Source organism: Pelodiscus sinensis, chromosome 1 (assembly GCF_049634645.1).
Source record: "Pelodiscus sinensis isolate JC-2024 chromosome 1, ASM4963464v1, whole genome shotgun sequence".
NCBI classification, from domain to species: domain Eukaryota; kingdom Metazoa; phylum Chordata; order Testudines; family Trionychidae; genus Pelodiscus; species Pelodiscus sinensis.
Genome location: NC_134711.1, coordinates 47,046,331 through 47,073,140, shown reverse-complemented (window position 1 = coordinate 47,073,140; position 26,810 = coordinate 47,046,331). Strand labels below are relative to the sequence as shown.

General features: G+C 43.9%; 1 protein-coding gene across 3 annotated transcripts in view; it reads left to right on the top strand.

The window, feature by feature from the left end:
- MDFIC (MyoD family inhibitor domain containing) overlaps positions 1-26,810 on the top strand; it is an 87,420-nt gene that overhangs the window by 41,299 nt on the left and 19,311 nt on the right. For all 3 annotated transcript variants that reach the window (XM_075929460.1, XM_006122532.4, XM_075929455.1), the window contains one exon: positions 12,591-12,866. In XM_075929460.1, coding sequence (XP_075785575.1) covers positions 12,591-12,866 — 276 coding nt within the window. The remainder of the gene's footprint in view (positions 1-12,590; positions 12,867-26,810) is intronic.

The window sequence follows — 26,810 nt, the reverse complement described above, 5'->3', positions numbered from 1 at the left end:
CACTGGAGGTTGCTGGGCGCCAGGGGGTGTGGCCATTCGGGCGCCAGAAGGCGGGGACACTTGCGCGCCTTGGGGCGGGGCGGGCCCCCCATTGCCGCGTGCCCGGGGGTGGGGCCCCCCCAAGTGCCGTGAGCCCGGGGCCGGCGCCCCCCCCATCGCCGCGTGCCCAGGGCCAGCACCCCTCCCCACGTGCCCGGGGCCGGCTCCCCCCCCCCCCAGAGTGCGGGCGGCCAATCTGCGGCGCTCCCGGGGCCAGCGCTCACCTTCAGGGAAGGTCGCACACGGCAGGGACGGGTCCGGGGGAGAGACGCTCTGGGGCCGGGCTGGGAGGATGCGCACGCGGGGCCGGGACCAGCTCCATGCTGGCTAGCCGGCTCTCTCTCTCTTTTTCAGAGGGGGCGGGGGAGCGCCGGCTCCTCACGGAACCCCTCGTTGTGCTCCGCGGAACCCCAGGGTTCCGCGGAGCACCAATTGGGAAACACTGTTCTAGAGAGTGCAAAATCTAGAGGTGAGCACATTTCTACCTAGAATGTTCTTTCTGTCTGGCATTTCTGACAAAGTTGTACAGTATTGTGGGTCAGAGAAGGAAAGACAGTTTCTTATTGCAAAGTAACTTGAGGCTTGGCCATTTAGGGTTTTGTAGCAATTGTGTGTGGGTGGGTGGGTGTTTATAAATGGATTGATAATTGCTGCTGCGTGCAAGCCAGAGATACTCTATGTCGGGGTCAGGAGCCTAAGTCCCAGGGGTCGGATGCAGTCCTTGGCTTGCCTGGATCTGGCACCCATGGCTCAGGACTCTCCCCATTATTAGGGAAGCTGATCTCCCCCCCTACCATCTCCCTGACCCAAAAAAGGTTTCCCACTCCTGTTCTATGACCACGAAGCTCTTTCCTGCTCTGGAGGTTGCTATCTACTTTGTGCTCTGTTGAGAGCTTCCAAGGTGTTTTTCATCTCAGGTACCAGCTTGGTTCCATTTAACCTAAACATCACACAAATGTGGATGATGATAGCAAGATGAGCATTTGAGAAGAAATGAGAAACCATTTGGCTAATTGAAGGTAATGAAAGGACAGGAAAATAGTCCAAGGTTAGAATATTAAGACATGGACAAATTTAAAAAAATGCTGAACAGAATATTTCTGCAAAAGCTTTCTATTTTTTTATTTAAAAAATGAATAGGCAATTCTTTAATGATTACTCCTTCAACATTTGAAACTCCACTTGAAGGAAGAGGATTCACAAATGGAATATTTAACATTATGTCGGTGGCAATGCATTCTTAATATTATGGGTTTTTTAGGATAGAAAATGGTGGCTAACAAATTTCTGATTTGTTGGTTTTTGTTTTTTTAATTCAAGATTTGGGCCAGTTGCATTTGGGTGGAATTTGGAATTAAATTAAAATGTACAAAACGATATTTTAAAATAATATGTATTAGCTAAACCAGGGGTCGGTAACCTATAGCACGTGTGCCATAAGTGGCACGCGAACCAACTTTCAGTGGTACGTGGGGTGGGAGCTCAGCCCTGCCCCATCTCCGTGAAGCTGTTCGAGAGCCCTCTCTCTTCCCTAGAGCAGGTTAGACTTCAGTGGGAGGAGGCAGCACTGCGGCTGAGGCTCCTCAGCAGCACCTCCAGGGCTGGCCTTGGGATCATGTGGCCACGGAAGCATCGCCTCTGAGGCTGGCCCGAGACTACGTGGCTATGATAGCAGTGCTTTTGGCCTCCATAGCAGTCCCAGGACTGTGTAGCTGTTGTGCTTCTGACCTAAGCCCAGGACCACGTGGCCATGGCAACAGCGGCTCCCGGGCCGACCGGGACTGTGTGGTTGTGGCAACGGCTCCTCCAGGGCTAGCCAGGGACCGTGTGGCCGTGGCAGTTGCTGCAAGGGGGTATAAAGCCAGGTAAGCATCCTGCCTCATACCCAGACTCTCACACCTTAATTCTCACTCATTCCCCTCTCTCCCCCTCCCACCAAGACCTTGCACCTCCAGCTTGCTCTGACACCCTCCCTAGTTGTTGCACCCTCCCTCCTGGCCAGATTGCCTATACCCATCCTGCTTCTGCATCCTTCCCACTGGCCTGGCCAGAAACCTTCCCCCACCCTGCTCCTGCATCCTCCCTCCTGGCCACACATTGCACTCTCCCTTGCCCCTGCTCCCTGCACCTGGCCAGACACCCTACTCCCAGCCTGCTTCTGCACGCTACCTCCCTCTCAGATCCTGTACCCCCCAGCCCTGTCTCACTCACTGGTAGCCCTATATCTCACACTGTAGCCCTAATTTTTGTCCCTACCCCAGAGCCTAAGGTGGTCCATAAAATAAATGTGGCACCCCTATAAAGTAAATCTGGCCTATGGGAAACCATGAACCTTGGTCCGTTTCTCACTCTGTGAGGCTGGAGCATCTGAGGAGTGAGGTGTCCCCATTGGGAGCCACATCAGTGAGGGATGGGGTTTTTTGGAGGTGTGTGGTTTTTTGGGGGGGGGGGGGGGGTTCTGCTTTTCCCCAACTGATTTTTCTGTGGTCAGTGACCTCTGACCCAAAAAAGGTTCCCCAGCCCTGACATAAATAAAGACAACATTGAAACCTTTTGTGTTGGACATAGTATTTTACTTTATTTAAAAGGAAATTTGATAAACTAATATGAGAAAGATAAAATGCTTAATAAATTAAATTGAACTGTCCTCCCGAGCTGCAGCTGTTTCAAAAAATATAGTCACCATGCCTATCCTGCCCCTGCTCCCCCCGCCTTCTTCCTCGCAGCACATAGAGCCTTGAATAAGTTAAACCTTGGCATGCCACTTCTGAAAGGTTGCTAACCCCCGAGCTAAATTAGACTACTTTAAATGTGCTAGATATAAGGAGGGAAATCAAGTTTTTATCCAAACATGTTTTACATATGAAGCAAACTGATTTATTAAATGAGCAAAGCATTATCTGTAGTTAATAAATTGTATGGATTTGTTCTGGTCACCATGTCTATCAAAAATTTCGAACTAGTAGATCTCATCCTCTTGCACCTAGTTTTTATTCATAGATTGGAAGAGGAAAACAAGCTTTTTATTTTTCAACTCTGTTAGTTTCTCAACTTTGAATTAGTCATTGAACTGTACTAGTTGAATAAACTGAATTGCAGTCTTGCTTCACCTACAAAAGAGAATACTTCTATCAAAAGCTGGTTTAGAACTTCAACAGACTGATTCTGGATGCTTAGCCCGTGATTTCCTCCAGTTCACGGATATGACTTGCTTTAAAATTTCTACAGTGAGCATTTGTACTGCTTGATGTTTTTTATATTTAATTTAAATTGTTTAAATAGATTATAATAACATTTAACATTCCTGTAGTGGGAAGAACACCTCAGCAGCCCAGCACTATGGCACTTAATTTCAGAAAGGGGAACTACGCAAAAATGAGAAGGTTAGTTAAACAGAAATTAAAAGGTACAGTGACTAAAGTAAAATGCCTGCAAGCTGTATGGACACTTTTCAAAAGCACCATAATAGAGGCCCAAATTAAAAAACACAGTAAAAACTGAAAAAGAGCTGCCGTGACTTAACAACCATGTAAAATAAGCAGTTAGAGATAAAAAGGCATATTTTAAATTGGAAGTCAAATCCTAGTGGGGAAAATAGAGAGGAGCATAAACACTGCCAAGTTAAGTGTAAAAATGTAGTAAGAAAAGCCAAAACGGTGTTTGAATAACAGCTAGCCAAAAACTCAAAAGGTAATAACAAAATGTTTAAGTACATCAAAAGCAGGAAGCCTGCTAAACAGCCAATGGGCCCTCTGGATGATCAAGATACAAAAGGAGCACTTAAAGGCGATAAACTCATTATGGAGAAACTAAATTAATTCTTTGCTTCAGTCTTCATGGCTGAGGATGTTAGGGAGATTCAGAAATCTGACCCATCCTTTGTAGGTGACACATTTGAGGAATTGTCACAGATTAAAGTGTCATTAGAGGAGGTTTTGGAATTAATTGATAAACTTAACAGTAACAAGTCACCAGGGCCAGATGACATACACCCAAGAGTTCTGAAAGTACTCAAATCTGAAATTGCAGAACTGTTAAATATGGCTTGTCACTTATCCTTTAAATCAGTTTCTGTACCCAACGACTGGAAGACAGCTACTGTAACACCAATATTTAAAAAGGGTTCTAGAGGTGATCCCAGCAATTACAGATCTGTAAGTCTAACATCAGTACCTGGCAAATTAGTGGAAACAATAGTAAAGAATAAAATTGTCAGACACATAGAAGAACATAATTTGTTGGGCAGAAGTCAGCATGGTTTCTTTAAAGGGAGATGTCTTACTAATCTGTTAGAGTTCTTTAAAGGGGTTAAAAACATGTGGACAAGGGGGATCCAATAGACATAGCATACTTAGATTTCCAGAAAGCCTTTGACAAGGTCCCTCACCAAAGGTGTAAATTAAGTTATCATGGGATAAGAGGGAAGATCTTTTTATGGATTGAAAACTAGTTAAAAGACAGGAAACAAAGGATAGGAATAAGTGGTAAATTTTCAGAATAGAGAGGGGTAACTAGTAATGTTCCCCAAGGGTCAGTCTTAGGACCAGTGCTATTCAACTTATTCATAAATGATCTGGAGAAAGGGGTAAACAGTGAGGTGGCAAAGTTTGCAGACGATACTAAACTGCTCAAGATAGTTAAAACCAAAGCAGACTACGAAGAACTTCAAAAAGATCTCACCAAACTAAGTGATTGGGCAATGAAAATGGCCAATGAAATTTAATGTGGATAAATGTAAAGTAATGCACATTGGAAAGTATAATCCCAACTATACATGCAATATGATGGGGCTAATTTAGCTGCAGCTGATCAGGAAAGAGATCTTGGAGTCATCGTGGATAGTTCTCTGAAGACGTCCATGCAGTGTGCAATGGCAATCAAAAAAGCAAACAAGATATTAGGAATCATTAAAAAAGGGATAGAGAATAAGATGGAGAATATTTTATTGCCCTTATATAAATCCATGGCACTCCCACATCCTGAATACTGCGTACAGATGTGGTCTCCTCATCTCAAATAAGATACTCTAGCATTAGAAAAGGTTCAGGGAAGGGCAACTAAACTGATTACGGGTTTGGAACAGGTCCCATATGAGGAGAGATTAAAGAGAGTAGGACTTTTCATCTTGGAAAAGAGGAGACTAAGAGGGGATATGATAGAGGTATATAAAATCATGAGTGGTGTGGAGAAAGTGAATAAGGAAAAGTTATGTACTTGTTCCCGTAATATAAAAACTAGGGGCCACCAAATTAAATGAATGGGCAGCAGGTTTAAAACAAATAAAAGGAAGTTAACCTGTGGAACTCCTTGCCTGAGGAGGTTGTGAAGGCTAGGACTATAACAGGGTTTAAAAGAGAACTAGATAAATTCATGGAGGTTAAGTCCATTAATGGCTGTTAGCAGAGCTTGACAAACAGTGGTGAAATCTGCTCGCCAGCTCCGCACTGCGCATATGCAAGACCAGCATTGCGCATGCACGCGCTGCTGGTGAACGGGGCAACCGGCTAAAATCTACTTGCCGCGGGCGAGTAGATTCAATGATTTGTCGAGCCCTAGCTATTAGCCAGGATGGGTAAGGAATGGTGTCCCTAGCCTCTGTTTGTCAGAGGATGGCGATGGATGGCAGGAGAGAGATAGCGTGATCGTTATCTGTTCAGTTCACTCCCTCTGGGATTGGCCATGGTCGGACGACAGGATACTGGGCTGGATGGACCTTTGATTTGACTCAATATAGCCATTCTAATGTTCTTATATTCTTATAATAACCTTTAAATTTAATCATAAGTAGGTTTATTTTTTAAAAGAAAAATGTATTTTATTTACATTAAAAATCTTAACTTTTAAAAATCTTTTATCCAGCCTGATGGGGACAGGTTTGTGATACCTTTTCACTTCTCAAACTTGTGCACAGTTACTAAAGACTGGACTGCATCTCCCTAGATTTAAAATTGTTGTTACAAAACTTATTTCCCCCCTCCTATTCTGTTCTGCAGGTGTGTTTTTTGACATGTTCTAACAAACTGTTCTCAGTGTGGGTCTTCTACCAGCAATTTCACCAAAGTATTTTCTTTACAAAGGAATTCTGTTTCATAGTAATATATTGTATTCATTTTAAAGATGCTTCTTGTAAAACATAAAGACATTTCTGAAAAAGATGGTTGATGCTGTTAGTTGGTACTTTGTTTTCCTTGTAAAGTCAGCATGGTATAAAAAATTCAGTGTGAAAAATTGATTTTAAAAGATAGATTCTACCTTGATGGTACCTTGTTATTTAGTTAATGTATGCTTTCTGTGATACAAAAGGTGCAGTATATGCTATTTATTTCCTAGAAAATATTCAAAAATAATTGCTGACAAAAGCCACTTCACAGGTTGACTCTCAAAGAGTACATCTTGTAATCTGAATGTTAATATTCTAGATAGCTATGCAGAGCTACCTATTGAAGTAGTTTGAAGATCCATGTAGAGGCTAGTCAGGATTTTAGTTTGAAAGGTGGGGGAGGGGAGGAAGCAAGGGAAACTATTGAGGTCTTTGAGTCCTACAAGCTTTACTAAAAGCTTATGGAAGGTATGAACACATTCAATTTGTAATTTTTAAAATATAAGCTTTTGTGCAACAGTCATTTTGAAGTGTTGCCGTTTACATCAGGATTTTCATTTCTAGAATCAATTATCCAGTCATCTTATTTTTACTTTAAGTAGAGACAGTTGTGGGATTTTTTTATTTTTAATAACCCAGGGTTAGTTGGTTTCAATGTGATTTTTCTCAAGACCAGGTTTGTAATAGGCTAACTAGAAACTACTAGGAGTCTGACTTTTTTCATTGCTTTGTCATTTGTCTCCTCATGCCAGCCTATGCAGAGTACTTGCAAACAGTCACGATTCTGCTGAAGTGACTGCACAAAATAAAAAGCAGTGGAGAACCAATCCTTTGATGTTTACTAGACCAAATCAGGGCCGCCTTATCGCCTAAAAGATGATCGCTCCACTTGCTGTATTTAAAGTCTTTGAGATAAAAGCAAGTGGCAAGTACATGTTTAAATTGCAACAGTACTTCATATTTTTCAGTACCTTCTGAAAGACAGCATTTTTCTTTATTAAAAATTTTTGCTGAAAATCAAATCTTTCAGTGAATCCAACTTCCATATTTTTGACATTATTCCAAAAATTATGCTCTGAGTATTGTGATGTTATATCCTGAATCACTCCAAGGTGTTGAATCTTCTGTTTTGATAATAATCTGATGATTTAGGTAATAAATAGGAGGACGCTTTTCCTTACCTTGGCTGCTTGGTAAACTCCATATTCAAGTGTGTTGCCAGCCTTTTGAGTTGCTTTTGCAGTGTAAGTAGACTGCTAATTAGCAATCTCAGGTTTCCTACTTTCTGATATTGTCATTTGACTAAGTTCAACTCTGATGAATTTCTTGTACTCTGTATATATGTTAGTTAAAAAAATTGTGTAAAATTCCAGATTTCTTTATACTGATTTTTTTATGTTAAAAAGAGAGTTCCCTGCTTGCATAAATTTTCCCCTTTAAAGATCAATATTTAGTCACAGGTACAATACAGATATTGTAACTTTCTAAATCTTTGCAAATCACTACAAAAAAGTCACCTTCTTATACAGTGAAATTTGTATAGGGATATGTACTCTATATGTATATGCAAGTAAGCCTTTTTTGGGAACTTGACAACTGGCTTGCATTCAAAATATGAATAAAGTGCACATAATCACTTCAAAATTATCAAAAGCTTAGTAAATGTTAAAATATTGGAATATTTTGTTACCATTTATTCATCTTACAATTAAATTTATTATATAAAGTTGTTTAAATAACATCAGTTACTGTGCTAAGGCCCACTTTGTACGGAGACGGGGCAGCCATGAAACACACTAATAGATTATATGTTATAGCAATATATTGTCTTTTTATTGCTTTTTCACAGGCAGCAGATTCATGTATAGTTATTACTAGCTATATTATCTGCTAGTTTTCTATCAAGAGATTTACTCTATTGAATCATTAATCCAATATTTATCATTCTTATTGAAAATTCACTAGTGTTAGCACTGTATAAAATATTGATCTAAATTTACTGGTTTTGCTACACATTGAAAACATTTTAACCTAAAAAGCATGGTATTTCTTAGGACATTTGAAACTATTCATTGTAGATATTTAAAATTATAATATTTCTGTGTTGTTCAAGTAAAGATTTTTTTAAATGTCTTCAACATATATTAGGTAACCAGTGCCATTCTCATTTTAAGATGCAGAATGTCCATGCACATGGTATTTGAAATTTTGATGTGCATTACATTAGTTACTGAATATCAAGAATAAAATTTTTGCTCATACATAGAGTGTAAAATGAGGTCTTTTGTAGCGGCACACGGCCTGTTTAGAATGATATAACAGACGCTGAATGTTCACATATCAAACAAAATGCCATCTTTCTGTAGAAAAGAGGTGTCAAAAAGTTTCTTTGTACCTTTAACGCATGTGATTATGTAGTACAAAATGCAGAGTTTGTAAAATTTCTTGAATATACAGGCAAAAAATGAATAATTCAAAACAACTCATAAGTTCTACATTCTATTGTATCTTTTATAACGCAGGCAGAAGATAGCATTGTGTTCCCAGTAGAGCTGAATTTGCACAAGTTACACCTCTGAAAATGCCAGATGGTCTATGGTCTACTTTTGAGAGCTGTCACATATGTAAAGATTTGAAAAAAGAAAGACAGCTGAATGAGAGCAGTGGATCATTAAAGGGAGAGTGAGGGTCCCTGGGTATCGCTGTGTTTTAAGAAGCATTGTGTATTTCCCACATTACTCATAAAAAAGATATACACAACCTTTAAAAAATAAGGTAAAAATATTTCTGCTTTAAACCAAATGATTGTGACTTAATCTTAGAACTGTCAAGTGCTTTTGTTCTTTATGCTAGAATACAGTCATATGGTTCCTAATTGGTTTCAAGTGTATTTTAACCATAAGATTCAAGTCTCCCTGGTGAAAAATTATCAATAAAGTTAAAATAAATTTAAATTGAGATAACTAATACATTTGGGGGTTTTATTCAGATTTGACCTACATATCATATGTGACTACTGTAAAGTCAGTCAGCTAAAAAATTGTATGTTAATGCTAAAAGACTGAAGTAAGAGTACTTTGGGAACAGAATTATTAAAAAAAATTCCTTAGTAAAAATAATAATAAAATGAATCTAAAACAAATAACTGAGTATAGCTTCGTTTCCCCTAGACTTCCCATTCACCCACAAATTGACAGAAACCGACATCATTTTGAAGATTGAAGATTGGATAATTTGTCAAGTTATTGAATTGTAATAAAGCTCCAAACATGCACAAACAATTGTAAGCCACCACCACCAATTTAGCTGGCTAGGAAAAGGTCATGACTGTCAATTTTAGTAATTTTGTGTCTAGACACACACAATTCTTGCTATCTTTTCTTGTTTTCATCTCTTGAGGAAGGTTACTTGCTCCCTCAGCAACTCTAAGCCTTGGTGCTGCTGTAATGCTTGGTGGCATGGCATCCTAAGTAGAGTACTTTTCAGCAGAAATTTAAGTGGGCAAAGCAACTTCATTTTTCTCTGAGATGTGGAAAGGATTACTTCAATTTTCCTAATTATAGATATTAGCGATGGAGAGCCATAGGGACATACTGGTTAGAGCAACTAGAGTGTGCCTCAGTTCCCCCATTTGCAAAATGAAGCTAATATTATTGGGAAGTGGTTTGAAACTGTTGGATGATCTTAGCCATATATGTGTACAGTTCTTTTACTATGTGACAGGGCAGGTTAAAGGGCTTGTTGGAAGGGGAGAAAGGCAGCTCTGAAACACTGCAACAGCCCTGGTTAATCAGGGGCAGCTGAAACAGGCTGCTATAAATCAGTTAAGGTCCAGGTGAGCTGACTTCAGACTGCCAAGGGGACTGCTTTAAAAACCTTCCCTGTGGGGGAGGGCAGGAGAAGAGTGGAAGAGGAGTTTGGAGGAGCCAGAGGGAAGTGAGCTGATAAGGAAAGAGAGAAGGGGAAAACTGCCAGAATAGAGTAAGGAGTGTTTGGGCTCCCTTCCCCAAGCGGCCTGAGATCCCAGCCAGTGACTGAGGAGGACTGGTTACTCAGCCCAGGCTGACCAGGGCGTCTGCCCCAGCACCTGTTTCCAGAATGCTGGAAAAGGCAAGTGAGACTGCGAGGTTGTGGACAGAGCAGGAGTCTGGGACCCAGGAGTGGGTCTGATCCTGCCACAACTATCATATAAATTTCACCTACGTAGATTGTTCACTGCAGTATATTCGAAATTTCCTATTTAGTACTGTTTCAAGATGCGTTCTTTCAAGTTTTACTTTCCCTAAAAATTGTTTGTAGGCCTTTCACGTTTTATGAAGACAAGTTTCCAGTGTTAACAGAATGTGTAACAGTGCTCTTCCGAATCTGTAGAGAAGGCAGCCTCTGCTTGTGATATTGTTCCTAGATCTGCCAAACTTCAAAACACAAGTCAGTTTTGATATATCTATTCCACATTTGCAGGCAGCAGTGAAATGGTCAGGAATCAGGTCAGTTTCAAGCTGGTGCACTTAGCAAAGCTATTAGTGGAAGAATTAGCGAATGAACAAAAGCAGAGTGATGAATAATTGAGCCCTAATCGCCTCCATGCCTACCTCCTCTCCATTGAGGCAACACCAGGAGGAAGACCAGAGTTAGTATAATAAAGGCCTGGCAACACCACCATCAGGCAGATTCTGGAGGTGAAGGAGGAGAAAGAGAAAGATGATCCTTCTCTTTTATCTGAAGAAGGGCTCTGTGTAAGCGCAAAAGCTTGATTCTATACATAAATGAAAAACAATAGATGATATTCAGAAAGATTTCTTCCTATATTGAGATACTGGAGGTCAAGTTTTAGCCCAGAGATAATTTTTATTCAGTGGTAATAACACCTTATTAATAGAAATGTGTAACAGAAGCATTTGTATAATCTTAATCAGAGCATTGTTAACTAGGATTAATATGTCCTGAACACTGTTTAGGCAACTGTTCTGTGAAGTGTTTCATTTTATTGTGGTTAGAATTTGAATTGCTCCATCATAAACATTTTTAAATTGTGATTTTTGAGTTGGTAGGATCTGATTTTTGCATGGATTTTTGGTTACCACACAAATCAGTTAGTACGTTGTTTTTGAAAATTTGGACCAGTTAGTTGAGCCAACTGTCCTACTCTCCAAAGCCTGTGTCATAGTTCTTCCTGAGGAAACATTGGCCTTCACATGTTTAAGCTCAAATTTTCTATTTAGGCCAGGTTTACGCTGGCTGAGAAAACGGGTGCAAGATATACATTCCAGTTACATGAATTGTATAGCTGGAGTCAATGTATCAGTTTTCTGAGGTGGCCCCACACCAAGAGGTTAACAGGGGAAATGCTTCTGTCAACTTCCCTTACTCCTCGCTGTTGTGATGGGAGTGCCCTCAACTTTTGATTTAGTAGGTCTTTACTAGTGGAGGATTGATTGCCAGCGAGGTGGAGATGATGTGGCCTTAGCTCAGTAGTAAGGTCCTCCTTGTTTTCCTGCATGGCTGAGGAATGGTCTTGCTGTGACTATCTGGCTCCCCTTTGTCATGTGGAATATTTTTGTCAGCCTAAGTGTGCTGCCTTCCTCCAATTTCACTTCTGTACTGACATGCTTTTGTAGGTTCATTCCCATGCTTTCCTTCCCTTCCTGTTCTGTCTCATTTGCCCTATTATCTTCCCGCATCCTTTTTACTGTTACCACATTCTAACTTCTGTTCTTTACCTTTCTGCTCCTTGATTTTCTCGCTCCCTCTCTCTCCATTAGGGATGTTTAATTGTGAGTAATTTAGTAATCGAATAGTTGGTAGGGCGCCTCCGAAGTTAGCAAAATGCTGTTGCTACACTTCAAAGGTGAAAGTTCTGCGTGGACCCTGGGTCTGCTGGGGGACTGACCCTGGGCTCCATGCGATGTTACAACTTTGAAACGCTGTGCGGAGCCTGGTGTAAGGCTCCTTGCAGCATTTCAAAGCAACAGTGCCCGGTGGAGCCCGGGGTCAGCTGTGGACTCCCAGCTCCTTTTTCTGATAGAGGCAGAAAAGGGGGGAGGGGGCAACTATCGAGTAGCCTGTAGACTATCCGATAAGCATTTGCTTATCGGATAGTTTACTAGTCCTTTACATCCCTACTCCCCATTTCGCTCTTTCTCCACTAGTCTTCTTTGTTTTCCTCTGTCGTTCCTGCTCTCTTCCTCTAACTTTCTGAATTATAAACTTATTCAGGGCAATTCTTATTCTGTGACTTTGTAAGTGTCTCATATTTTTGACATTTTACAAATGTTTAAATTTCACTAATCTCCATAATTTTTAGTCTAGAGTTTTTTTTTCATTCTTACATTCTTCCAGTTTCTCTCTGATCAGTAAATAAAGGCAATAAAAAGATATGTTTCCTGTCAGATTTCAGTCTCTTCAGATACTAATTGACAAATTGTGTTAACTCTCTCTTTTTCATTTTAAGCACAACCTCAGCGCTTGCCTCAGCCAAATACTTCAGCGTTGGAAAAAAGCGAGGAAGAAACTGGCAAGATACAGAATGGTCATGCAGGTTTGAGTAATGGAAATGGAATTCACAACGGGGTCAAACATGTAACTACAGATAATAGAAAATGTTCAGCTCCTGTTTCACAAAAAATGCACAGAAAAATTCAGTCCAGCTTGTCTGTCAACAGTGATAGCAGCAAGAAGAGTAAAATAAGCTCTGCATATTCTCAAAAACCAAGTTCTTCTCCTGAAGGTAAGATTAAATTTTTATTATAAAAACAAACAAACAAAAATAAAAACTCTCTCATCTAACCAAATGCAGACTAACCAAAACCCATTTTCTCTCATAATTACACAATCAACTAAAAATAATTGAAGAGTATGGCTCATGCTCCAGAAGCAAATAGAAATTATTATGATAAAACACAAGTTACTTCCCCAAAGGAAAATGTTAAGTATTTGAAGGAAACTGAAGTAATAGGTGATTTCCTGCTTTCAAACATTTCTCTGCCATAGTTGGTTAATATTTGCAGACTGAATAGTTACAATTCTAATTGGTAACATCCTCACAAATACCCCACAAATAGCGTAAAAGCACTGGTTCAGGAGATTGGTAAACATTTAATTTTTGCAGTAGCAGATTCTCCCAGGGCAAGATTTGTTGCTGAAAATGTGCTGTTAGCAGATTTCCTGAGTTCTTGTGTGGTCTGAACATCTGAAGTTTTTTTTAGTATTAGTATTATTATCATGCATTATATTCTATTTGGTTTGTAAATGATTTGCATGGAACAGTTGCTTTTTTCTCTCTTCCCTATGCACAGCTTAAATGAATAAAAGTAAATTTTTCCTTATGTTTAGCTGTGTTTATTTTTCACTGCCAATAATTACGCTAATGGCCCTAGAGTTCCTGAGCCCATTTTCAATCCACTGCCTTTCCATTAGTACTAATAGACTCAGAAAGATTTGCTTCTGCCTGTTGCAACAGCTACACTGGAAGCTCTTTTAATTTTATTGATGTTGAGCCAGACTTTCATGCACTGTTTTGGGGAGGGAAGGTGGCTTAAGCAGTCTGAGAATGCAGGTAAAGTGGAGTCCTAGGGGACAGGGGAATGGAAGATAGCTTTGTTCAGAGAAATGAAGGGAACTCTCAATCTGGATGTGAAGAGGGGAGAAATGGATGAGAAGATATGTACATTTCAGGCCTGAATCAAAACCTGTTAAGGTAAACTTCCGATAATCTGGCACCTTTGGGACCCATGGGGTGCCGGATTATCGGATATGCCGGAGTATCAGGAGGTACTCCGGAAGGGGGGCTATGAAGGATCTGGAGGGGAGGGGGAAGCCCCACGCAGCTGCCGGCGACAGGCCAGCTGGGGCTGCAAGCGGCAGCGGCGACTTGGGGAAGCAGCGGGGCAGAGCAGCTGGGGTGCTGTTGGGTACCGAGCAGGTGGGTGAGGGGCAGTACTGTGGGACCAACCGGGCAGCACCCCAGCTGCTCTTCTCTGCGCCTTTTCCACAAGTCCACCACTGGTCAGTTTCAGCAGCGGCAGCAGCAGACTTGGGGAAGCGGTGTGGAGCAGCTCCAGTTGTCTGGCTGGCTGGAGCATTTCCGGGTTCCAGTTGGTGCCGGACCACTGGATGTCGGACAATTGGAGTTTTACTGTACATCAACAGAATGATACCCATTGACTTCAGTGGCCTTCCAGTTGACTGGAAGTGTCAGGAGTAGTCAATCATATTGGCATTGTGGCATTTGAATACTGTGGTTTTATTTTCAGCTACCTGCTATAATCCTCCGGTTATAATCTCATTTGTTTCAAACTTACTGACAAATGCACCATCTTATGCTTTGCTGGAATTCTCTACTGCTTTATTTCATTTTGAATCCACTTCACATCCCTGCTGAATATTTTCCTTCTATTCATTTCTCATATTGTCTCCTTATGCAGTATAAAAAAAAAATCACAAGAATTAATCTGTTCACATGGCTCATATGGCCTGAACATTGCCAAGTTTAGAAAACCTAGGCTCTTAAAAGGACATTTTAGTATTCCTAAAAAAATTGTGCTCCTCTTAAAGGATAGTGTGAGTTTGTAAGACTGTAACAGCTACTTAGGAAAGTCATATTACGGGCAAAAAATAAATAATGACTGGAGTTCAGTGGAAAACTCACTGTTAAGAGACACCTGCAGGTGTAGCTATAAATTCCAGTTTAAAATTTAATATCAATCATGTAATAAAAGCCATAGTCATATTGGCATGATAACCAGTACTCTTATTGACAACCTCAGCAAAGATTAAATGATGTTAGATATTGAATTTATTCTCTTACCTCTTTCGGTGGTAACAATAGGTCAAGGGCGAGGCACATTCACAGTGCACTGTGAGGAATTTTGCCCTGCTTCTGCCTATGCTGTATAATTCCAGAATTATGTTTATTTGAAAGTCAACATATTGATCCAAGGTTTACATGAATGTAGCAGAAGAATCTGACCCAGAGAAAAATCTTATAAATGATGAGTCAGGAGGATACCAATTTTTGTTGGTCAGTGTGGTGCCTCCAGGTTGGTTTTCAGAGATGCTAAACATCTGAGACTCCACTTACCTAATTAAGATTGTAAATGCACTTATCCCCCCCTGAAAACCAGAATCAACATGTCCCATGTTTGGCTCTCAAAATTAATGGATAAATTAATAAAAATTGAATTAAGTTAATCCATGTTTGCAGCGGGTCATTGACATTGCTGAGAACTAAGGATGTAAAATACTATTTAAATGTTAACTGGTTAAAGTATATATTTAACCAGTTACTTGGCCTGTTGCGCCATGGAGGGGAGGGGGGCACTAGAGCTGGGCTGGAGTAGCCTCGCTGCCCCCCACTACCTGCAGCTGCAAGTGCGGGGACTGCTCCAGTGGAGCTGGGAAGGGCTTGCCACACTGTGCCATGGGTGGCAGCTGCTCAAGCCAGGCAGGGCCCACAGCTCCATGGGTGGGATGGGGGGTCTGCACTGGCCTGGCCAGATGCTAGTTAACTGGTTACCCTGGTAAGCATGCCAGTATGGCAGTGCTTACCAGGTAACCAGTTACCCCTTTATATACCTAGTGAGAACATAAGCTTACTCCCAATCCTGTCTTCAATAGCTAATTGTAAACCTTCAAAGTAAAATAAGCATAGGTATTTTTTTTCTTTTTAAACACACAATTCAGGCTCTGAAATCTTTTTATGAAGTACTATCTTGTAACAAGAGTCCTATAGGCAGACACAACCTCTCAGTAGTTTAATTCTGTTTTCAAAATCAATTACACAGCAAAATACAGGCAGTGCCCGGGTTACGTACAAGATAGGGACTGTAGGTTTGTTCTTTAAGTTGAATTTGTATGTAAGTCGGAACTGGTACATATTGTAGGGGAAACTCTGGCCAAACATTTCTCCAGAGCTCAGTTTTATTCTCCCACACCTCACTTCCCTCAGTCCTTTATTCTCAAGCTGAGGTGTCTGCTGAGAAAAGCTGCTCCGCATCTCCCTGGTCTGCTGTGGGGGGCTCTAGCTTCGCGTCTCCCTGGTCTGCTGGGGGGAAGCAGCTAGTGCGGGGTTGCCTCACCCCATTTCTAAGTAGGGATCCGATGTAAGTCGGATCCATGTAATCCGGGGACTGCCTGTAAAGCCTTCACGTGTGTGTGTTTAAACGGAGTCCTATTTTCTCTCCAATCATAATGGTTCCATTTCCTGGCCCAAATGAAACTCTAGGGGTTCCCTGTGAATTTGCTGCACTGTAGTTAAAATGTAGACCCTCAATATAACGTAAACACATGGGGAGGCAAGTTTCAATACACATGTTACGCTATGTATCTGTAGAAATGACACTTTATAGTCAGGAATGGATTGTGCAATTTCCACAAAGGGAGTGGCAGAGAACAACAGGGATACCTGCCTCAGCTATGCACAATCTGTCCCTGAGGAAATCGGAAGTAAACTAAGCCCTGTCTGCCTTTTTTCCCTAAACACTTAAAGTCCACGGAACATATCAAATAAAAGAGACCTAATACTTGCCCCTTTGTTCCTCTGTGGTATATTCCCCAGAGGGAGCAAGGGACAAGCAGAAAGATCTTTCTTTGTGATCAATTCAGTGGATTTTTGGTGTTCTTTTTTGTTTAAAAAAAAACAACAACAACCTCGAGCTTACTTTACTCCTCTTGTTTGTGCAGCTCTCCTGAGTTATTTTGAGCTCAAAGAAAATGAGGCTTAAAGGATAAAATGATGCTTCATATGTGAAAACATTTTACATGATATATAAAAATTAGTATGAAACTGTTAGTTGATACTTACTATTTTCTTTGTGTGATGCAGTTGTTGATTCACTTCATGTTCCCATTCATAAGTTGAGGTAATTTTGTATTCTTGTCCTATACATTAAAAATACAGTACACTCCCTGCATAGTCACGTAAAGCACACTGGCATGTATAATCTTTAGATACAGAATTATCCAACGGCTAAAATTAGACATGTTTAATGCTATGGCTTTTGGAGTTGGAAAAATTTACATTGGCTCTGAATAGTATGATCTAAGACAACTGCTGAAATAGTTGCTCAGGTTAAAGTGTTTTCAGTTAGCATAGATTTATAGTGTTGTAATTAAACTGTATGGAGGTATCAAGTGGGGAATACATATCTCTAAAAAATATTGTTTTTCTCTTCCATAACTTGGTTTATTCTGTCTTGTGGTCCTGTGGCAGACATGTCTGTATCTATGTTTTAAAGGCTAAACCTGTTGGCAACTTTTTCAGGACTTGAGTAGTTTATTCTGCTGGAGATGCAGTTCTGGAGACTGTTGGTGATGTTTATATTAAGTCCTTATCATGCAAGAAATACTCACCTTGCTCTTTCATCACTCATTTTATTGATTAAACATGCAAGAGGACAAACTGGTACCAGTCATTTGACAGGGAATAAATCTTCAATTGAAGAAAATATTTATCTTGAGCAGGGGTCGGCAACCCCCAGCACATGTGCCACAAATGGCATGTGAGCTGATTTTTACTGGTGGGGAAGGAGCTCAGCCCTACCCCTCCCCACACAGCGGGGATCTAGTGCTGAGGCTAGAGCCTCAGCTGCACAGCTGCAGCTCAAGCACCAGCTCCAGCTTTCTGCTCAGGGAGGGGGATGGGAGAGGCATGTGTGTGCATCCCTGGGGCTGCTTCCAGCTTTGGGAGGGGGGCTGGGCCTGCTCCATAGAGCTGGGGTTGGGCAGCCACCACATGTGGTGCGCTGGGGCCCAGGATCTGCCGCATTACTCCCCATAGGCTGGGGGCAGGGAGCCCCTTTCCCTGCGCGTGGCCAGGCTGGAGCTAGCCTTAGGCAACCCTGGGCTCTATCTGCCCCAGCCTCAGAGCTGCAGGCAAAGAGTTGGGCCAGGCAGGGAAAAGACACTCCCCTCCTCTCCTCATCCCAGTGCTGCTGCTCTGCCAGTGAGTGTGCTGGAGTCACAGGAGGAGGTGGAGGCAGAAGTTGCACTGAGGGGCATGGAGTGATGCAGGGGGATCAGGCTGGGGGCATCATAGGGCTGAGGGAAGCAAGGCTGAAGCAGGGGGAACGTGTGAAGGGGACATACAGTTTTACTTGGCAGAAGCTGCACTTTCCTATACTCCCCACGTCTTTGCCTCCTTCCCCCGACTAGCTATTTGGCTGCATTCTCACTCTGTCAACTTCTCTGCATTACTTGCCAACTCCTTCTAGACCCTACCCTTCTCACCCCTCCTCCTGCCCAGATCCTGCATACTCATCCCACTCACTGGCAGCCCTGTCTCGCACATTGAACTCCTCATTTCTGTTCCCACCCCAGAGCCTAACAGTGTCCCCAAAGTTCTCTAACATTGGAACCCCAGAAAAGTAAATCTGGCCTATAAACCATTCTCCCTAGCTGCAGCACTAGCAAAATGGCTCAGGTGTAATTATATAATTAACAATGAGTTTCCAGTAGCAACTGGTAGTCCATGGAAAGGTTTGCATTGACCTAGGTTGTGTACCGGGCATGCCGTGAAGAGAGCCCCTCCCTCTCCAGGAGGGCAGCATGGCCCAGAGAAGGAGTGTTAAATCTTGGCATGCCATTTTGGAAATGTTGCTGACCCTGATCTAGAGCAATGGTTGTGAACTTCATTTGAATGTGCCTCCCTTTCTTTGTAGTAGTTTGTGCCCCCTGCCTTCAGAGCTGGGTGCCAGGCCAATAGCCTCTGTGTGTTTTCTGAATTGGGTGCCCAGCCAGCAGCCTCTACTCTCTGGCTGCTTAGCTCTGAAGGAAGCACCACCACTAGTATCTATGGAGAAGTAAGGGTGGCAACACCATGACCCACCTTGCTTCTGCGTTACTGCTGGCAGTGGCACTGTCTTCAAAGCTGGATTCCTGGCCAGTAGACACTGCTTTCCAGCCCCCCAGTTCTAAAGGCAGCTATGAAAAAGTTACCCTTTCATAACTTCTTATAGAAGGTTTATTTCCTAATGACTAATAAAATGCATATTCAATCTAATTTAACTCTAGTAAAAACAACAAATTTAGAAAATCATATATATGTAGGTTCACACTCCTTAGTGCTGTATATAACATTGTACATTTATACACCCAGCAGTATATTTTGTGAATAATTTTTACCTTTTCATACTGGGAACTATATCTTTCCCAACAAAGAGATTGCGTTCTGGACACCACAATCCCCTTTTTCTAATTTAACACTCCTATCACAATGACTAATTGTTTCCCAACTTGTCTGTGTAATATTTGTTAGGTCAGGCATGTAAGGCGTTGCTACTTGTTTTACATATCCTCTACAACTTACCATGCATTTGAGTGATTGACAATTGACAAGGATATACCGGATATCTATTGGAAAGAAAAAAAAATGTTGACAAAGGAGTAACTCCATTTGGTGCTGCTATTTTGCAACAAGATTAAATGAAGGCTAGGAGACAAAACCCTGAACCAAATCCCCTGTGGAGAAAATATCAGGAGGCAGGCACTGCAACTCAGCTCTGGCATCTGCTGCAGCTGTGCTGCCTTCTAAACATCTAGGTCCTAGTCAGTACTGTTGAGCAGAGGGCTCTGTTCTTCTTCGAGTAGTGTCCCCGTGGGTGCTCCACTGTAGGTGAAGGGTCGCCCTGAGCCTCAGATCGGAGCTTTCTATAGCAGTTTCCCCTGTTGAGCCACGCATGCCCAGGAGGCGTCTCAAGCCCTTCCCGCCTCCTGAGGAGCGTGACTCAACCCCCTCCCTTTCAGTTCCTCTTTAACCGCCCTCGCCAGCGGACGGAGCAAACAGGAGCTCCCTGTCAGACTCTCTGACTACCTTTCTCTCCCTAGTTTAGTCATAGTTCTTTCCCCTGATATCCCAAGTTACCTTTCCTTGTTTCTTCAAAAAAAAAAAAAAAAACCTAGTAATAAGGAAAATACACTTACCTAAACCCCCCCTCAGGGGGCTTGAACCGTCTTAAACCGGGACTCTGAGATACCGGTGTTCTCACAGCTGTTCAACACAGGAAAGAAAGAAGAGACTTTAAAAAAAAAAAAAAAAAAAAAAAACACGGACACTGACGACAACAACAGTAATAGTCAAATAAATACATAGAACAAGCTCAAACAGGAGAGAACCGGCCATGTCCGCCGCCTCAGGCTTTAAAAAATGCAACCAATGTGCCGGCTTCAGATGGACATTCAAAGTGCATTCGCTGTTTGGGGGAATCTCACTCTCCCCACAGCTGCACTCCTTGCAATTCACTCACGGCGAGAGCCAGGAAGGACCGAGAGCTCCGCCTGAGAATGATCTTATTCGAAAAGGCTTTACAGCCCGCTGGGGAACAGGCGGCAACGCGACAAGAGCCTCCCCCACTCTCCAGGAGCGAGCCGAGGGGCAGACCCTCACCATCCCGCTCCTTACCAGCCTCTTCCTCTCCAAACCATGGAGGAGAGGCATACCAGAGCGGGAGGACCCCTGCCACGAAGGCTTCGGGGCGATCCTCCCACTCCGCACCGGCATCGGGGCGCGCTAAGGCTGAGCGGCCCCGGGAGCGCTCCAAACAGCTGGCACGGCAAGAAAAGCCGGCGCCGAAGCAAACCGCGGTGCCGCTTCAAACGGCGGCACCGCTTTCAACCCCGACACTGCCTCAAGCTTTGGGGGCGCCGAAAGCCGCAGCACAGCTTAAAGCTACGGTGCCGACTAAAGCCACGGCACCGCAGCAGAGCGAGTCACAGCCTCCCAAGCGCCCGGCACCACTTTCAGCTAAACAGCATGATGCTGCACTAACGCTGCCAGCGCAAACAGACAGGCAGCCAGATGACACTGTTATGGAGCAGCCTCAGCAGGAAACTCACTCACACAGCAGCCTTTATGATCAGTGCCTGCCTTCCACATCTTACTCACCTGGGAAGTCCCCATCAGGGCTATCCCCTCCCAGGTCTACGCCACTCTTATCCGGCCAAGACGCTCCACTTCCTGAGGATGACCACCACACGTCTTATTCCTCGAGGCACGCATCACCTAGGCAGTCTCTCTTTCATCATTACAGGGCTCCACCACGACAGAACCCATGGCACCCATACTGGCCTTACCCACCCCCACCTTATCCACAATGGGGACCCTGGGAACACTGGGAGCCATGTGGACAACGCTCCCCAACTCACTCCACTCCATCCCGGAGAAGCTTATCTCGGCCGCAGTCCCTACCTCCAGCAATTCTTTCGGATGAGGAGGTAGACCGAATCTCTGACAATGAATCAGACAGTCATTCAATAAATGTTACACATTCTGATGCTCCCGATACACAATCAGATGAAGCCGTAGTTCCATCAGATTCTGCACCAATTGATGACCTAAAACAGTTCCAGGATCTATTCAAGAGGGTAGCAACAAGCCAGAATGTTTCCCTGCAAGAGGTCCAGAAGAAACAGTACCAATTGCTAAAAAATCTCCATCCTACATTACATAGCAAGATTGCCCTGCCTATAGACAAGGCAATAATGGAGACCTCGGAAGACCTCTGGAAAACACCTGCATCCATTCAACCAACTAATAAAAGAATCGATAGGAAGTACTTTGTCCCATCAAAAGACAACGACTTTCTCTTCACACACCCACAACCTAACTCGTTAGTCGTAGACTCAGCACAACAACGTGCAAAGCTCCCACAATACAAGTTGGGCAACGCAGACAAGGACCACAAAAAGTTGGACTCCTTTGGCAAGAAGGTATACTCCTCTTCCACCCTACAACTCAGAAGTCTTTTAGCAAATCATGACTTTGACAATTACTCGAAACTGGAAGAACTGGTGCCACATCTCCCTGTGTCCAAAAGATCCATCTTGAAAACAATAGTTCATGAGGGCCATATGATTGCCCGCACTGCTCTCCAAACCGCAATGGATGTTGCTGACACCGCAGCCCGAATTACAGCTACAGCGGTGGTCATGCATAGAGCTTCTTGGCTCCAGTCGTCAGGTGTTCCCCGCGATCTCCGGCCTAAAGTAGAAGATCTGCCATTTGACAAGCAAAAGCTATTTGCAGCTACGACGGACGAAATACTCCATAACAGCAAAAATTCCAAGTCCACACTTCGCACGTTGGGCATGTACACGCAGCCCTATAGACGTGGACGATACACCCCATATAACTCATACAACCGATACCGATATGGGCAATACAATAGACCACAGAGGCCTTATGAAGACACTAGACCAAGGCAACGAGGTCCCAGAAGGCGCCACAACCAGGCCCGCCCACCAACTACCCAACCATCTAAACAGCAAATTTGAAGATTTGGTCGAGGGCCTGCAACACCTTTCTTAGGATCTACCACGACTCCAACATGGCCATCTGTTCACCCACCGTTTGCGGCCATTCCTTCCTCAATGGGAATCCATAACATCGGACCGCTGGGTTTTAGAGATCATTCGAGTGGGCTACACCATCCCATTTACCTCTATCGCCCCTACCCTTCCCCCTATCCCGTCCCTCTTCAGGGACCACTCTCACGAGACCCTTCTGAAACAAGAAATCGATCGACTCCTCCTCATCGGAGCAGTAGAAAGGGTACCCCGAGAGTTCCACGGGAGAGGGTTTTACTCGAACTATTTCTTAACCAAAAAACGAACAGGGGGTTGGAGACCTATATTGGACCTCCGCAAACTGAACAAGTTTCTCAAGAAACAGCATTTCAAGATGGTCACACTCTCCACAATCATTCCTGTGCTAGATCAAGGGGACTGGTTTGCAGCCCTCGACCTCCAAGATGCCTATTTCCATGTAACCATCCACCCCTCCCACAGACGTTACCTACGCTTCATGTTGGGACCAGACCACTTCCAGTACAGGGTTCTTCCCTTCGGCCTCTCATCAGCCCCGAGGGTATTTTCGAAGGTACTGGCGGTCGTGACGGCGTATCTCAGACGACAAAATGTCATCATATTTCCCTATCTAGACGACTGCCTTCTAAAGGGATCCTCGTACGCCGAAACAGCCTCTATGATACAGACGACCACGACCCTCCTCAGTCGTCTAGGCCTTCTAATCAACCAAGACAAGTCAACTCTGCACCTGGTTCAAGACATAGAGTTCATTGGCGCATGCCTGGACTCAGTTACAGCCCGGGCATACCTACCTCAGCAACGTTTTGCAACTATGCAAGAAATTATAAACGGGATGCTTACAGTTCCTACCACCACGGTTCTTACATGCCTCCGACTAATGGGGCACATGGCTTCCACCACCTACGTAGTCCGCCATGCTCGTCTGCACTTTCGATGTTTTCAACTCTGGATGGCAACCGTTTATATCCCATCACGACACCCTCGAAACAAAACGGTTACTATCCCACCAGACTGTTGGCATCCTTACGATGGTGGACAGTGCCAAACAATCTTCTGACGGGGGTTCTATTCCAACAAACCGAACCCACTATCCAAATCACCACAGATGCTTCCCTGCTCGGCTGGGGGGCACATATGGACGGTCACGAAGCTCAAGGCAGGTGGTCCCCAAACGAGACACGCTTACATATCAATCTCCTCAAATTGAGGGCAGTAAGGAATGCCTGTGCACACTTGGCCTCCGACATCGCCAATCACATAGTCCGCATCCTAACGGACAACATCTGCACGATGTTCTACATAAACAGACAGGGTGGAGCCCGCTCCCGCTCTTTATGCGCGGAGGCTATTCGCCTGTGGAACTCGTGCATCCGCAACCAAGTCACCCTTATAGCATCCTACTTGCCCGGAGTGAACAACATCAAAGCGGACTCACTCAGCCGAAACTTCACCTTGAACCACGAATGGGAGTTACATACGGAGGTGACGAACTCAATTTTCCGCCATTGGGGATGGCCATCGATAGACCTCTTTGCTTCTACCCAGAACACCAAATGTCCCCAATTCTGCTCACGTGCGGGACTTGGCAAACACTCTCTGGGGGATGCCTTCCTGATCAATTGGACAGCCTCCCTACACTACACCTTTCCTCCCATGCCGCTCATCCCAAGAGTCCTGAGCAAGATCCTGAGAGACAAAGCCCTAGTCATCCTGATTGCGCCATCATGGCCTCGCCAAACCTGGTACCCATACCTTCACAGGCTAGCGGTCCAGCCTCCCTACCCACTACCATACCGGATAGACCTACTATCTCAGGATGACGGCAAGATATTGCATCCACAACTCAATACCCTGCATCTTCAGGCTTGGCTTCTCTCTGGTTCTCAGAGGTAGAAGATCACTGCTCCCAGCGAGTAAAAGACATCCTCCTCCAGAGCAGGAGACAGTCTACTCGGAAAACTTACCAACAGAAATGGGCACGTTTCTGTCACTGGTGTCAGCGAGTCAAAGTGGAGCCCCGTGCCTCACCATTAGATACCATTCTAGACTACATTCTGGACCTTAAAGCATCAGGACTCTCTATCTCCTCCCTAAGAGTACACCTCTCTGCAATAGCAGCATTTCATACATCAGTAGATGGATTCGCCATTTTTAACCATCCTATTACAAAAAGATTCCTCAAGGGACTCCAGAATGTGTACCCACCACATAGGGCTCCACCCCCTTTGTGGGACCTAAATCTTGTTTTGAACTGCCTCACCAGACCTCCCTTTGAGCCACTGGCAACAGTGCCACTTCGTTTCCTTTTTATGAAGGTCTGTTTCCTCTTAGCCATCACCTCCGTTAGGAGGGTGAGCGAACTCGGAGCATTAATGTCAGAACCTCCTTACACAATTTTCACAAAGGATAGGGTCATACTTAGACCCCACCCCACGTTTTTGCCAAAGGTCGGCACAGAATTCCATATTAACGAACCGATCGTGTTACCTACCTTTTTCCCAAAACCGCACTCTTTGCAGACAGACACCAGCCTGCACACTCTGGACATCCGGAGGGCTCTGGCCTTCTTCCTAGAAAGAACGAAACCATTCTGTAAATCTGAAAGACTTTTTATCTCCATTGCTGAACGATCCAAAGGCACACCAATATCATCTCAATGAATCTCAAAGTGGATATCGACATGCATAATTAAGTGCCACTCTCTGGGCAATAGACCGCTGATATGCCCACCACGAGCGCACTCTACTCGAGCCACGGCTGCTTCCACAGCCTTTCTGGGCAATGTCCCCTTAAGAGACATTTACCGGGCAGCGACATGGTCCTCAGATCATACCTTTGCTAAACATTACGCCATTCTTCCACAACTTAAGAATGACTCAGCAGTTGCCACGGCAGTGCTCTCCACCACTGCCAAACATTGACTCCGGCTCCCTCCAGCCATATACTGGATACTGCTTTGTAGTCACCTACAGTGGAGCACCCCCGGGGACACTACTCGAAGAAGAAAAGGGAGTTACTCACCTTGTGCAGTAACGAGTGTTCTTCGAGATGTGTGTCCCCGTGGGTGCTCCACGACCCTCCCTGCCTCCCCTCTGCTCGGAGTCGAAATTACTCGGGTGGAGACGAGGAACTGAAAGGGAGGGGGTTGAGTCACGCTCCTCAGGAGGCGGGAAGGGCTCGAGACGCCTCCTGGGCATGCGTGGCTCAACAGGGGAAACTGCTATAGAAAGCTCCGATCTGAGGCTCAGGGCGACCCTTCACCTACAGTGGAGCACCCACGGGGACACACATCTCGAAGAACACTCGTTACTGCACAAGGTGAGTAACTCCCTTATTCGAAGGCAAGTGTTAGTCTTTTTTTTTTTTTTTTAAGTGTGTGTCTAAACATGCACACTACCGGCTTGCACAGTAATTGCCTTCTTCAGACTTGCTTGTTGGAACGATAGACAATAAGGGAGGTCACCGACGCTACAAAATTATGCTGCCATTGACAGAGAAGCTAGGAATCAACATAGTTGCTTTCACTGAAATCAGAGTAGCTGACACAAGCGCTCTCTGCAAGATGCATGACACTTTTTTGGGGAATGGAAAAAAGCAAACAAGATTGCTGTGAACATGGAGAGGATGTTGCAACAAAAACCCATTAAAACCCATGGTCTAATTTAGGGATGTTAAATTTAGATTAATCAGCTAATCAAATAGTCAATGAAATTTCCATTGACTACTCAATTAGTCTATAAGCAGTGGGGAACATGAGACAAATGGGGACTCAAGCAGTCCCCACTTGTGCTGTTTTCCCCCACTACACTTCTGCCTCCCCTGCTCCCTCCCTGCGGAGATGGTGTTGAGTGGCTTTTAATCCTGCTTACCCCAGCACTGGCTCCTGCTTTGCCTCTTGCTGCCTCTGATACAGCGGCATCAAGGGTGAAGGGATGCAGCTAGTTGAGTAGTGACTCTGGTAGACTTATCAAGTAGTCGACTAGTTACTTACATCCCTAGTCTAATGTGCCCTTGCAGCATCAGAATGTATCATATTGCTAGAAGTATCTACCAAAGGTGACTCAAAACCAGTACAGGAAATGTTTTAATGAATTGTAGTTTTGCAGCCTCCAGGAAAATTGTGTACAGGTATGGCTTATTAAGAAGGAGATGGGCTAGTGTAAGGGTGGAGGAGGGAGCGAAGAGAGAAAAGGAGAGAGAGGATATCACATTAGCAAGCATAAATGGAGGAAACTCAAAATGGGGTCAGGGTTGGAGTCCAATGAAAGGGGATAATGGTAAGTGAGAGAGCCCAAGATCCCAGGGAGCCATCAGGTGAGGTTTAGAAGGATAAAAATCCAAATGAACCATG